Here is a 14,755-nt window from a genome sequence, read left to right on the forward strand (position 1 = left end):
GGGGTTAAGTGACTTGTCCCAGGTCCCACGGCTAGTTTTTGGTTCCATGTCTGAGGCTGGATTTGATCTCCGGTCCTCCTAACTCCAGGGCTGGTGCTCTATTCACTGAGCCACTTAGCTGCCCTTAAGCATTCCTTATCTTTAAAGAGTTACGGCCTGATTGAAAAAAACAGCTAAAACTCTTCACTCTTTGAAATAAAATTCTAGATAAAGCTATTGACTAAACTTAGAATCGGACTCTGAAATTCTTGTCATGACCTAGTAAAAGGTGACCCAATGTGTTCCAAGGCTTGGTGCGCAGCCTGGGGCCTGGAGGGGCCTATCAGACTGCACACACTTCAGTGTGGTCCTGGGGGCAGACCATGGGGAGAGACTTAGGCCCAGGGGGGAGTAGGGTGACAGTTAAGGAAGGCATGGAGTGAGGAGGTGGCAGTTTGGTATGGCCAAGTCATAGACCTTTTTAGAATTTAAGGTAAATGTGAAAATTAAGAGTGGTATGGTCAGTTTTTTCACTTCTGTTTCACTTTGACTTGAATGACACACGGCACTTAATAAGAAATGTAGAATTTATCCTAGTGTCTGTACTGGCTTGCAGGTTTCGGTTTATTTAAGACTTTCTTTGAAAATGTGAATCTTTGTGATCATCGGCTAAAGCGGCAGGGCACTCAGTTGGTAAGTAGCCCATCTCCTCAGCACAAGTGGCCCAGGGGATGGCGAAAGAAACCATTCCCTGGCAAACCCTCATCTGTGCTCTGTGTCCTGACTGACCCAGCAGTGACGCCTACTGACCACACCTCAGGCCCTCCTGCCCTGATGCCGCCGGACTGGTGACTCGGGGCAGCCTGCGCGTGTTTGTGTCCAGGCTGTGCCCCACTCCTTCTTCTTGTTTTTGTACCATGATCCTCTTGCGTGGGGCTCAGGCCATCCCTCTGCCAGTGCAGACCAGAAACTGCTTGGTTGCATACAGTCTTAGAGAGCTGCCTGGGGTAGCTCAGGGCCACACAGCCAGAGTGTCCAGTGGGATTTGCACCCAGGCCTTCCTGCCTACAGCACCAGCTCTCTCAGTCATGTTGCCTTTTATCTTGGCACACCATAGGTACTTGATAAATGCTCAATTGAAATACATCACAGTATGTTTGCAGCAGTGTCATTTCCTACCATTTTCACTTCAATTAGTTGTAGTAACAATAATAATAGCATTTATATCATACTTTGTTTGCAAAACACTTTACAAATAATCACCTTACTTGTTGCTCTCAACAGCCTGCAGGGAGGTGCTGTTATTATCCCCATTTTATAGATGAGGAAATGTGATGCAGACAGATGAAATGATTGGCCCAGGATCACACAGCTATAAATGTCTGAGGCTGGGTTTGAACTCAGCTCTTTCTTCCTGCAGGCCTGCACTCTCCGCACTGTGGCACCCCCTAGCTGTGCCTTGTAGGCTTAAATCATTCTGAAGACTTGGGGAACTCATTCTGGGGATCCAAAATTTCTGTGTAAAGCAGTCAGCTTGTAAAGAAATGCCAGAACTTTTTAACATCGTTCTTGCTAAAATGACTCATTAGCCCATTTTCCTGTTTCCTTAAACAGAGGCTGGGAAACATCATTCAGGTACCACAGTGCCCTCAGAATGCACTCATTAAAATGGGCCTCGGTGCTCTTCTTACACTTGTTATTAGCTCAGTCTTGTTTGTGAGTGCGGGCCCGCAGCCTCCCGTGTGCCCCACTTTCTCCTGAGCTGATTCTGGTCTCCTGGCATCTAGAAAACCAGGCAGTGAAACTTCTAAGGATGGTGTAAAGTAGGCTCCTTCAGTTCGGGATGAAAATCCGGAGGGCCTCTCTGGAGGCTGGTGTCTTGAGGCACCTTCTGGAGCACAGCTGTAGTGCAGATCAGTGCCTCCCCCAGAACTGGGGAGTTGGATACTTAAGGAATACTCATATTACTACAGAAATGAAGGACGGGGACCTTGGTTGTCCTGCCAGGAAGCCCCTCTGTGCTGGAGTTATGTGGCTTGGCTCCCTGCGTGCCTTCCAACCTGGGAGGCTGTCCAAATAGGCCCCCCACCTTCCCCTGCTGCCGGGGAGACCGGTGGGCAGCCAGGTCCTCACCCTGTGCACAGTTACAGTCAAAGGGGAGCTGCTGTTTTTGAGGTCCATTGCTCAGACCAAATCCATGTTTCACTTTTATTTTTCCAAGTCAACTTCAGCTAATATGCCCCATCTAACACCATAACCAAGAGACTATTTAAGAATTTGGGACTAAAATTTGATCCATCAAACCTGGTGTTTGATGAAAATATTTTTTTGCTTTTTGGAGAGCAGTTGGGGTTAAGTGACTTACCCAGGGCCATACGACTAGTTTTTGATGCAAATTCTTGATGTCACAGCAATAATGGCAAGCCCATTGGATACTGTCTTCTTTCCCTCTGCTCATTTGCAGGTGGGTAATTCTGATCCATTCCTGGCAGCTTATTAATGTAGCATTAACCAAGTCACGTGTGGCCCAGTGTGGAAGGTGCAGCGCAGATGCTTGCTGAAAGACTTTCTCTACCTTGGAAGATCCTGGGTTTAGGCTTTGCTGCAACCAGCCTGGCTGTGTGAACCTGAGCAGGTCACCTCACCTCCAGGTGCACAGGACAGCTTTCTGAGCTTATCAGTCTTAAGAGAAAATGTCAGCTTGCCCTGGTAGAGGGAATTTCCTCCTTTGGGAGCTCCCTATCTGAATGAAATCCCAGGTCTAGGCCTCAGCCTTGTGCTTGACCAGCTTCTAGTCTGTAGTGATGCCAGCCTCACATTGTGTACACTTTCATCATCTAGTTTTATCTTTAATTAATCAATGGTAATGTTGGCTGAGCTTTGAAATGTTTGGTGTTTGCTTTTATTGACCTTTCAAACTTAGTAAGAAAACAATTTAGCTTAGAGATCTATTTCTCTTAAGTCCTATTCTTTAAATAACCGGTTCATTAAAATAGAAAATTTGGTTTACATGTGCTTGGGATATTTAAATCTATACACAGAAACACATATTTATATTATTATACCTATGTCATGTGCATTGTAAAATAATTTCGCAATTGTACCAGTTTCAGTGTATCCTCAATGAACTTTCAGACTGTCAAAGAAAAAATATTAATAATATGCTCGAGTGTTAGGCACAAGTCTTCCAGAAACATATTTTATTAAATTACCTTTATTCTGTATCCTAGCTTTTTCTTGCTTAGAGAGATGTTCAAATAAACATAGCTCCCCCAGCCAGCACCCCATAACCATATTTCTGTAGCCCAGGAGGATTCGAGTTATCATTTCTAGGAATTTGTAAAAGGGAAAAATCATGAGAGGTTCAAATACCTCAAAGTTTGGGGTTGGCCTCCCAGAACAGCTGCCTCTTCCCTTCTGTGAGTCATGGGGCCCAGAGGAGGAGGAAAGAAGAGCCTGCCCTTTGGCCTTTCAGTAGCCCAATCTCTTCAGAGGGTGGGGGAGTCTGTGATCTCACCCAGGGGAGCTAAGTTTGCTTCTCATCCTCCATCCAGGGCCTAGAACTAGGAGTTTTGCTGAAGGGAAACTGTAGAAAGGCCTCTCAGCAGGAGAGAATGTTTCTGCCTTAAAATTCCTGGACTGATATAAAATGAGGTTTTTATCGTAGGTCGTCAGGTTGCCAGCAGGCCTCAGCTGATGGTACTTGCTCCCTTTGTCTAGACCCTAGACCGTAGTTAACTGCCCTGATACGCACTGAAGAAGTTAACTTCGTGGCTGGTGGGCTTATTGACTTCTGCCTCTACATTTACACACAGCAATTTAATTTTTGTCTTTTAAACAGTATGTAGAGAAGCTGGAATTGATTGGGATGGATTTTATTTGGAAAATTGCCATGGAGTCTCCTGATGAAGAAATAGCTAATGAAGCCATTCAGCTGATCATAAGCTACAGTTATATTAACCTGAACCCAAGGTTAAAGAAGGTGGGTGTTGAGGGATGGGCACTGCTTCTCTTCTTCAGCATTCTTGGAGGTTGGTTTACTTTGTTTTGGGACTTGGTCCTCAAGCATGGCTTTCTCCTATTGGTGTATCACCAGAGTGCTAATTTCCATTTAATTGGCCCTTCTAGGATTCCGTGTCACTGCACAGGAAGTTCATTGCTGATTGCTATGCACGCCTAGAAGTGAGTATCCAGGAGCCCTTGGCCCCTGATCTGAGTTGGTAGGAGAGGCGGGTCTACCCCCCAAGGACCAGCTTCTGGCCTGGCCACTTGCTGTCCCTGTCCCTGCTTCCCCTGGAGTTTTCACACACATTTTACACCCACTCATTCACACTCTGAATGGAATCACAGTGGCAGTCACTCACACGTTAAAATTTGCAGAGTGCTTTCAGTGCAGTAGCCCCATGAGGTAGATGGTAGGTAATCATGCCCATTTAATAGATAAGGAGACAGAGGCTCAGAGATGCGTGGACTTCCTCAAGGTCATGTCCTAACAACACCAGTAGTTAGACCCCTACCTGCTGACTCTGTCCTAGGCTTTAGAACTAAAGTCATCAGGTCCCTTCCTCTCTTCTTACCAAGAAAAAATTAAAACCCAAAAGGGCGAGTGATTTGTGCCAGGTCACACAAGTAGTCATGGCAGGACGATCCTTTGCCTCACAGTCATCTGGCAGCAAATCCTGGGCCTTTTCCTTCAGGTGCCAGGAGCCGCCCGCTTCCAGGGTCAGTGACACCTGCACGGCTCCCTGTCACAGACACCGAGTACCTTTGAGGTGCAGTGGGGTGCCGTCAGGAGAGCCTGCTCCCCCTCTTGTTTCCGAGGTCTAGTTAGTGAGGATGTGTTGTGTGCTCGGTAGAAAGGCAGAGTCTCTTGCTTTGATGATTTGATTTGGTTTTCAGATCCAAATGACCTACCTCCCACTTCCCTTTCTATCATGCTGAGAAAGCAGAAAAACCAAAACCCATCACAAGCACATGGAGTCGCCGAGACGGGGGCCCTCCTCCGCTGAGGGGGGCTGCCCGTGGGTCATAGCCCAGATCTTTTTCAAACCTCAATCTAGTCAGCTTGTACCTTTTTGAACCTAAATTAAAATTCATCTTTATTTTCCTTAACCATTAATTTAGGCTCATGGTACCTTTTTGAATCCTCCCTTCTCATCAGTGCCTGTCTGCCAATAAAACAAATCTGCAGTGGATAGTGAATGCGTTAGCATTAAGGGGAGGATCAAAAAGGCGCCCTCAGCCTAAGTGAAGCAGACTCTTACAAAAGCATAGAGAGCCTTGGAAAGAGAGGGCCAAGCCTGGAGGTGACCCTGGCCCTCTGTCGCTGCACAGCACCTGGCATGTCCCGCAGTCTCTGCCTGCCTCGGCTTCCCCAGCTAGAAAGCGGGCTCATTGTGGCCCCTATCTCCAAGGACTTTTGTAAGGACCTAACGAGATAATACTGTACAGGACTCTGTCCATTGCCCAGCCCAGAAGGCACAGAAGCACCTTCCATCCACGATCAGTCTCTTGATTGATTTCTCTAGTAGCCACATAACAGATTCCTTGATATTTGTGTGTGTGTGTGTGTGTGTGTGTACGTATGTACACACATACACACAGTATGATATTGTACATTCATTCATTTATCAAGCAGGGCATGGCCTCGTCCACACCATGAGACCTCCTTCCAAATTGAATCTGAGCTGTTAATGACTACTCTTTGTGCCCAACCACTCAGTGAGCTCTGAACCAGTCAGGAAGCTTTTACTTAAACCCACCAGAGTGTGCCAGGCACCATGCAAAAAAGACAGTCCCTGCCCTCTGGTAGCGTACGTTCTAACGTGCTGTCTGCAGCAAAGGTAGGAAGAATTCAAGAGAGAAAAGGCAGTGGAATGAGGAGACGCTGGGAATAGCTTCCTGTGAAATGGGGTTTGAGTTGGGGCAAGGCAGAGGGGCATTCCAGGCCTGGGGGCAGCAAGAGAGTGTCCAGGAGGAGGAGTGTCTGCTTTCTGGAACATCCAGGAGGTCAGTGGCAGTGGATCCAAGAGTATTGAGTGGGGAGGAAGGTGTAAGAAGACTGGAAAGGGGTGTGGGTATGTCTGTGTAGGTGGGTTATGAAGGGCTTTAAACACCAAGTTCTATTTGATCCTAAGGTGCTAGGGAGCCACTGGGATTTACTGAGGAGGGGGAAGATGTGGCCAGGTCTGTGCTTTAGGAAAATCACTTTGGGAGCTGAATGGAGGATAGAGGAGATCACCAGGGGAAACAGTATCGAGGGAGGAGAGGAGAGGAGAGGCCTGTGGCCTGGAGGGACATCAGCAGAGGAGCGGATGGGACAAGGATGTCCTGGAAGTGTCGGAGGCTGCAGGGGGGCACAGGATGAGGACTGAGAAGAGGTCATGGAGAGATCTTTGGGAGCTTTGGAGAGGGTGTCAGTGGAATGAGGACGTTGGAAGGCGGACAGTAAGAAAGGGAGACAGTGATAGCGGGGATGGAAGGATCGGGGGAGGGCTTTTGGAGGATGAGGGAGACGTGGGCATTTTGTAGGCAGCAGGGAAAGAGCCCAGGGTAGGAGAGAGAGGGGGGCAAGATGGAGTGGGGATGTGGGGCGGGGCGGGCAGCAGGCTAGGGAAGTCACAGTGGCAGCCCCTATGCAGGCGGACAAGGAGTGGGTAGGGCTAAAGACTAATGCTTTGTTTAAGCCACCTCCCTTCATATTTACCAGAAAAACAACCTAAAGTCGATCCAAGGCTTTGATGTCGTAGCATCTCCTGATCTGCCCATACAGAGCGTGACTCTCGTGTTAGTGTGGCGGGAGCCTCCTCTGGACGGTCGCTGCATCTGTTGTCAGGCTCTGCACAGCCATCCCTGCCACCGTCATCCACTCTGGGGCTTATCCTGGGATCAGGGCCAGCCTCACTGGTCCTCACTGGGGGATTCCCTTCTCTTCACTCATTTGCCTTTCTCCAGTGCCAGAGTGCCTTTGAGTGACTGATCATGGTATTCCTAATGATGAGCTGACGGTCACATCTCCTAGCTCTTTGAGTACCTTGAGATCTGGTTTATCTGGGCAAGATTAGGGAACTTGGAATAGATAGCAAGATCTGAAGATTGGAAGCATCAGGTCTGGGTTTGAAACCCAGGTTCTCGACCCAGTAGAACCACACTGTTCAGTGTCAGTGGTGGCTACTCCACTTTTGGCCGAACGCTCTCTCTAGACCTCCAGTACCAGTTACAGTCCTGCAGATGTGTTCCTAGTCCTGCTGGGTCTTGGCAGTCCCAACCTTTGTCTAATCCCTGGTTTTCTTAAGGAAGAGGTTGGGATATCCCCACTAGCAAGGAGAAGCAGTAAAGACCTCGTTGCCCTGCCTCTGATCCCAGGCAGGGTTTTGCCACTGGCATGCAGTCATGTGGCCTCATGGAAAGGCCGTGGCCACTGTTGAGGCCCAGGCCAGACGAGAAGGGGTTTGTCCACGGCCTCGTGGACATCATCAGTACCGCTGAGCGAGCTGTGTTGGTGTCAGTACTTAGTGGGGTGCCCACTGTCTTGCAGGCAGCCAGCTCAGCACTTGGTGGCCCTACCTTGACCCATGCTGTGACTAGAGCAACCAAAATGCTCACGGCGACAGCCATGCCCACTGTAGCGACATCAGTACAGTCTCCGTACAGGTGAGTGCGGTGGGCGTTGAGACTTCTCATTGCAGAGCGTCACCAGCAGGCTTTTCATCGCAAAGCGGGAAAGGGAGCGGGAGGAGCATTTACAGACTCCTGCTCTGTGCCAGGCACTGAACTAAGAGCTCCCTACAGATGGGATCTCATTTGATCCTCACAACAACCCTGGGAGGCAGGTGCTATTGTTATCTTTATTTTGCAGAGGGGGAAAGCTGAGGCAGACAGGTGAAATGACTTAACCAAGGTCACACAGGTCATAAGCATCTGTGTTGGAGTGTAATTCCAGGTTTTTGAATGCCAGGCCCAGTACTTTCCCTACTGTGCCATCTAGTAGCCTCAACAATGGAAACTCTTGGGTAATGATTTCTAAGTCATGTCTTTTGGGGAGATTTAAGGTTCTGGTGACATAGAGCCCTTGTACCTGAAACATGAACTGATCAGTAAGCATTCATTTTCAGTGCCTGCTGCACCCCAGGCACTGTGCTAGGCATTGGTGATAGCGCCTGGATGGGGAGAATGCCCAGCGTGCTGCCCTCTTGCCCAGCCCTCCTCCGCTCACAGCTCCTGCTGCCCCGGGAGATAGACGAGGACGCAGAGCTGGGAACACGGGCATCAGGCCTGCGACTGGGGAGTCACGGTCAGGCTGCGAGACTGATGGTGTTCTTGCGTTCTCATAGAAGTTGGGCAAAAGCAGGCTTGAAACTGCAGCTTTGGAAGTGTGACTGCCCAGCGAACTTGGGCGGGCCGGTCATTGGGTCCTCACTGCAGGCTTTCCTCTTGGTAGGGCTGGCCTTAAGATAAGCTCTCCAGATCACTGAGATCACAGATTCTGTTCATTGAGAGTTTAAGTGCTAGAAAGGCTTGGTTTGAATGAATTGCATTAATTTACTTGATGTTCAGTCATTAACGTTCCCAAAAACCTTTTTCCTCCCCAAAATCCATAGGTCTACTAAGCTTGTCATCATTGAGAGGTTACTTCTGCTGGCGGAGCGCTATGTCATCACCATTGAGGTCAGTGACGCCCTTCAGCTCTCAGGCAAAGATGGTTTGCTGTGTAGATGCGCATTCTTCGTCCGCACTGCTCGCTTCCCTTAACGGTCTTCTCACCTGTCCCTTTTTCAGGACCTTTATTCTGTTCCTCGCACAATTCTACCTCACGGCGCCTCATTCCACGGACATATTCTGACCCTCAGTGTGACGTGCGAATCAACCAAAGATACCTTCACTGTAGAGGTGTGTTGTGTTCCGTTCTGAAGCCCTTTTTGTTTTATCTCAATGATGGTGCAAGCATTTTGTTTTAGCTTGTCGAGGAGATGACTCTATGAAAAGCCAGGCTCAGGTTTAGAATTCCCTGCCCTGGACCTGAAAAGGAAGGACATTGGAAGTCCCCAGCAGGGCAGGTGTGGGCCTCAGAGCTCCCTGCCAGTGCCGATCACAAAGCACTACTCATTTTAATGAAGTCAGGGTGGTCTTTTACTTTGGATTCTGTCCTTGATGCTTTTCTCCTCTCTTGTCCCTGTCTCTGTCTGTCTCTCCCCCATTCTCTGTCTCTGTCTCTTTCTCCTCCCCCCCCCCCCCCCCCCCCCCTGGGTTTTTTTTTTTTTTTTTTGTTTTTCCCCCTTTTCCCATCAGATCCCTTGGGTGTATTGTTTATGTATTGGTTATACACATTATCTGCAAATGATGGCCAGCTTGGCATCCCTGAGCTTCCCTCCCACATCACCACTTCTCCCTAGGCATTTCAGACTGCATGCTTTATAGGGGCCCTTGGCACCTTTGGCCTTCATTGTCGCAGCAGACTCCCGAACGGTCTCCTGCCTCAGTCTTTCTCCTTCTAATCCTTCCCACACAGATGCTCTGTTTAGTCAGCTCCTGATGCCTCTGTGAAACGCAGCCTCACTGGCCCATCTACCCATCTTGGAATCTTTTCCCTGGCCATCTCATGTGCTTAGATGGTTCTCCTTCCTTTAAGAGGGACAATTCAGGCATCGTCTCCTGTAGGAAGTTTTCCTTATCTCTGCTGCTAGTGCCTTCTCTTCCAAACAACCCTTTATGTATTTTCTGTAGATTTGATTTTTTTCACTTTACGTTTCTGCTGTTGTATGTACTCATCACACCGTTGGGTGGGGAGTCTTTCTTTCTTTGTACTTCTATCTCCATCTTTTAACATGGTGACTGACCCATTGTAAGCATTCAGTAAATGCTTATTTGTTTGTTTTTTCCCCAATAAATACTTTTTGACTGATCCTGAATCATTCAGCTAGAGACATAACATAAGGGTGTTGTTCAGGTGAGAAGTGATGAGGTCCTGAGCCAGGGTTATACATGGATGAGTAGAGATGGTGCTGTATACGGGGCTGTTACCGTGAGGGAGGAGTCAGGGGTCACGCTGTGGCTGTGAGCCTGGGGCACGGGGAGGGTGGAGAACGGTTCTCCGGGCAGGAATAGAGAAGCTGGCAAGCAGAGGCAGTTTGGGGGAAAGCACCAGATTTGAGGTAGCTAGGGGACATTCAGGAAGCAGTTAGTGATGGCTGACCAGCCCCGTAATCTAAGATTTGCTGTGTAGTTGTGGATCTCATCTGCATAGAGATGGTGATTGTGGAATCCATGGGGGGGGGCTGGTGGGGGAAAGTGAAGATGGGCCCTGGACCAGCCCTGTGGGGGGCATGAAGGACCAGGAAACAAGCACAAGGAAATGGTTGTTGGACCCTAGGAGAGGGCAGTGAGTGCATTTGGAGAAGATCTGATGGATTGGGGCCTTTGTGGTAACTTCATGTTTGTATGTGATCGCATGTCCTCTGTGTATGTTCTCTCATCCTTGCTAAAATTAACTTGAGTTTCTGAACTAATTTTCCTCAGCGGTGCTGAGTTAGGGTTTTCTTTGTTTTTATTCTCCTTGTTTAGAGTTCAGGTCCACAGCAGGGCATTGATAGCGCTCTTTATTTTCCTGGTTTTTCTAAAACCGCATCCCCCCACTAGATTGTGTGTTTTCTGAGGATGAGAGCTTTGCTGTTCGTTGGATGCCCAGCGCTTATCATGATGCTGGCACATAGCGCATGTTTAAAAAGTATTTGTTTGACTATAATCACCAACACAAAGAGGCGTTCAGTTCTGTGAAGTGTTTTTAATATTGTAAAACTGTTGTGATCATTTAGTGCCTTGTGATGCTGGCTGCGAATTCATGTGGACAGAGACTTCCGTCACCTGCTCTCACCTCAGTGTGTCTCATTGTTTTTTCAGGCTCATAGTAATGAAACCATAGGCAGTGTCAGGTGGAAGATAGCAAAGCAGTTGAATTCTCCTGTGGATAACATACAGATATTTGCAAATGACAGTCTGGTAGGTAGAAAAAAGCAGCTTTTGGTTCTCTCTTGTACATCAGAACTGTCTTTCCCCAGATAATTACAGCTTGATGTTTTGTGTAGCTCACAGTGAATAAGGATCAGAAGCTGCTCCATCAGCTGGGCTTTTCTGAGGAACAGGCCCTCACAGTGAAGACGTCTGGGAGTGGCACCCCCTCCGGGGGCTCCGCGGACTCCTCCACCAGCTCCAGCAGCAGCGGCGGCGTTTTCAGCTCCTCCTACGTCATGGAGCAGGTGAAGTGCCCCCCTTCCTTCTCTCTGATTGCCCAAATGTGGTTATCCTCACTCGCAGGAGTAGAGAGGCTCAGTTGCTCTCTCACCTTTCTTTATTGTGCCGTAATCCTTCAGGGCCTCTGAGGCCTTTGTACATTGCCCAAAGAAGTGCTGGGGAGGAGAGGCATTGCTGGTCTTTAGCCATCAGGCAGGTTAGCGAGGCTGGTCCTCATGGCGGCCCTGCAGGCCCTCAGGAGGACCCTTCCAGCTTCTGAGGACTCATCCACGGTCCTGCTGCCCCAAGGTAGACTTCACCCTCTCACCCTGGGAGCCCAGGGGGCAGCCAAGAAGGAATTGGTGGTGGCTTGTCTCTTGTAATATGCTCCATCTAACACTGAAACAGGCAGGGTCACATCTCAGGCAGACCCAAGCCCAGGGCTCCTCTCACTTGCTGTCATTGTTACGCAACAAGATCAGGGTGACCCTCAGCAGAAGGTAGCTGTGTCTGCCATCTGTGCACACAGTTTTCAGGCTTGGCCTCGAAAAGTTCCACAGAGACCCCCAGGGGGTCTTCCTGCCGCAGGCACAATTCTCCTCACCATTTGGGATGTGACATACCCTGTATGGCCATTAGACTTCAGTCGCCTTCATAACCTTGGCCATTTCCAGGCAACCCTGGTCGGCTCTCCAAGGCATGTGGTTGGCGCTCCTTCGGCTGCCGGCTTTTTGATACTTTCATTGTTCTTCCACCCTTTGTTGACGCACGGAGAGGAGAAGGGGGCACATTGTCAGTTGTTTGTTTCCACCTCAGTCCCCAGCATGTCCCAGCCTTGGTTCCCCACCACCAGTGGAAGCCTGCAGCACCAGGAGGGAGGGCTAGCAGTTCTTGACACTGAGGAGTGGAATGCAGGCTTCTGTTTACCTGGTGATGCTCACTGGGTTCTTGATTCTGATGAAAGTACAGGGCCTCAGATGTCTCCCCATCTGTAAAGTAAACACACTACCACCCAGTCCTGACAGCTTGAAGGGAGCAGCGCCTTCTGCAGACGGATGCTTGCCCTGAGTCCAAACAGCCTCGTCCTTTTTTTGTTCACGCAAGTCGCGTCACCTCCATGAAGAGATTGGACTGGACCCCTGACAAGATCCCTTCCAACTCTGCATCTGTGGTCCCAGGGCCGTGATAGAGGCGCTCTCCCCTCCAGGGCCATGATAGAGGCGCTCTCCCTAGGACCCGGGCAGCAATAGGGGCGCTCTCCCCCCAGGGCTGTGATAGGGGCGCTTTCCCAAGGACCCGGCGCCATGATAGAGGTGCTTTCCTGAGGGCCTGGGGCTGCAGTACAGACACTCTTCTCTCTCCCCCCCCCCCCCCCGACCAGGGCTGTGATAGGGGTGCTTTCCCCCCCAGGGCCATGATAGGGGGGCTCTCCCAAGGGCCTGGGCAGCTCCCCGAGTCTCAGTGGAGCAGATGCCTCGCACCCTCGGGTGTGCTCAGGGCCGTCCTGCCCCATGGAGGAGGTGGCGGCTTGAATGGCCTTGGGGGCAGCCCTCTTCAGGCATCTTGTTTGTCAGAGTTAGTGTTTTTGTTTGGAGGAGAAAAGAAATCCCTGGTGAAGTAGAGTTCTGTATTGTGCTTTGTCTTCAGGAGAAGTCCCTTCCAGGCGTTGTGATGGCACTTGTGTGCAACGTGTTTGACATGCTCTACCAGCTTGCCAACCTCGAGGAGCCCAGGTAAACAAACACGTGTCCATGACACCAGGAACTGTCCTTCACATGAGGGACTTTGATGGCTCCTCAGTCTCAGGGGGGTTGGGGGCAGGCACCCCTCCAGTGCCTGTGTCCCTTTTTATCCTTAGCTGCTTTTGTCTGCATCTTTTTAAAAACGTCTGCTGGGCCCTTCCAGCCAGCTAGGGCTTAGAGAGGCCTCAGATCTCTCGACATCGCAGTCAGCCGCAGGCACATCTTTTAGCCCTCACCTTCACTACGTGTCATGCCTACTTTATTTGCTGATCATAACCCTCCCTAAAAGCTCATGGATACAGCTTCTCCCTGTGTTTTTTCATAGTAATAGGATGTTTACCCTTGGTGGTACATCAAACTCAAATAGAAATGCATCCCTACAGACTGCGAATTGACTTAGGAAACATTCATTTGTGGTTTCCCTTTTCATTTTTATTTATTTTGTTAGACATTTCCCATTCACATTTTAATCTGTTGCCAGAGAGTTTGATGCCTCCCTCTCCACTGACCCAGCGGTCAGTGTTCACTCTTTAGAGCTCTGATTTGGAGCTTGGCCATGACTGAGGACCGGCCTCACACACTTACTGGTAGCTGTGATTCTGGGCAAGTCTCTTGACCTCAACATATGGTTCCTCCTCTGTCAAATAAGCTGCAGAAAATCAGTGGCCTCTTAGGTTTCCTTCTAGTTGTAAAAGCCACGATCCTATGAGACGATGGTTTTCCATGGCTCGGCCCTACACCATCACTAGGAGAATATTGATGGTCAAGGGGAATTTTTGAGAAGACACCTGAGCTCGGTGGCAGTGCTGGGTAGCTTCCCCAAGGCTGGCAGGCCCCCTCTCCATCGCTGCTGGGCACATCCTGTTGTCATGCAGTGTCTGTCCCGAACACAGGTGTGCTGGCAGACATCCCATCTGAAGACAGTAGGGGCTTTTCACTTGCTTTTTTTTCTGTGTTAATGGTTAAACTCAGCGTTTCAAGTGATACTGGGTCTCGTTCTAAGGTTGTACAGTACTCCACAGCTTGGTGCAGAAGACCATGTAGGGACAGGGACATCCTGGGCACTTTGTGTTCTGTAGGGAATCCCAGGGCAGACTGCTGGCCTGCTCTGTGCTTCACTTCATGGCAGTAATCCAGTTCATCCAAGACAGCTGTGTATCACTGACGGAAGATGCCTTTTTAAGGAGCCTCGTAAAGCAGACTTGGGTTCTAGTAGATCAGATTCTTTGTCAGGATCAACAGACAAGAAGGGCAGCAGGATTTGTAGCCTCAGCGCCTTTCTTTCCGTCATGGGCGTGACAGTCAGGATGTGGTCTGTCTGCTGGGGAGTCCAGCTCATGAAAGCCTGCTGGTGCCCTGTGGAGAGCTTCCTTGGGACTTTGTACTGGCCATGTGCACACGTTGTTCTTATTACAAGTCTTACAGAAGAGGGAACTTAGGCTTTGGTTTGGCAGTTAGACATTTTGCTGGTCACCTTTTTCCAGTAATGAGGTCTGTTCTTCCAAATGTGTCTTATTTTCCCTTTCCTTTATCTTGAGAGTCTGTTTACTGACCCCCTCAGAAGCTTCCCTGCCGCTCCCGTTTGATAGCCTGGGAATACCAAGAGAGAGTTCAATGGAGATGGTACATGGGCTCTTCCTGTCTCCCTTCTCAGTGCCACTTCTATTTTGGCCCCTAAGGAGTCAGAGAGTAGAGTCCTGATGTTTTTTTTTTTCCTCTTCATGTTCCTTGCCCTTTTCAGCTTCACTCTTAAGTGCCCTAAGATGACTTGGCTTACTGGGATTTCCATAAAAGACTTCTTCTCACCT

The 14,755-nt window shown here is 49.4% G+C and overlaps 1 protein-coding gene across 1 annotated transcript in view; it reads left to right on the forward strand.

Moving 5' to 3' along the window:
- LOC138164941 (ubiquitin carboxyl-terminal hydrolase 24) overlaps window positions 1–14,755 on the forward strand; it is a 151,523-nt gene that overhangs the window by 74,766 nt on the left and 62,002 nt on the right. Inside the window, exons 21-29 of the mRNA XM_069092923.1 lie at window positions 596–672; window positions 3,821–3,961; window positions 4,108–4,161; window positions 7,517–7,632; window positions 8,580–8,646; window positions 8,758–8,868; window positions 10,876–10,974; window positions 11,061–11,231; window positions 12,853–12,938. Of these exons, the coding sequence (XP_068949024.1) occupies window positions 596–672; window positions 3,821–3,961; window positions 4,108–4,161; window positions 7,517–7,632; window positions 8,580–8,646; window positions 8,758–8,868; window positions 10,876–10,974; window positions 11,061–11,231; window positions 12,853–12,938 (922 nt within the window). The remainder of the gene's footprint in view (window positions 1–595; window positions 673–3,820; window positions 3,962–4,107; window positions 4,162–7,516; window positions 7,633–8,579; window positions 8,647–8,757; window positions 8,869–10,875; window positions 10,975–11,060; window positions 11,232–12,852; window positions 12,939–14,755) is intronic.

The sequence above is a fragment of the Petaurus breviceps genome, unplaced genomic scaffold (genome assembly GCF_028583685.1).
Source record: "Petaurus breviceps papuanus isolate PSGF00001 unplaced genomic scaffold, PetGlider_PUasm1.0 207, whole genome shotgun sequence".
Classification (NCBI taxonomy): Eukaryota; Metazoa; Chordata; class Mammalia; order Diprotodontia; family Petauridae; genus Petaurus; species Petaurus breviceps.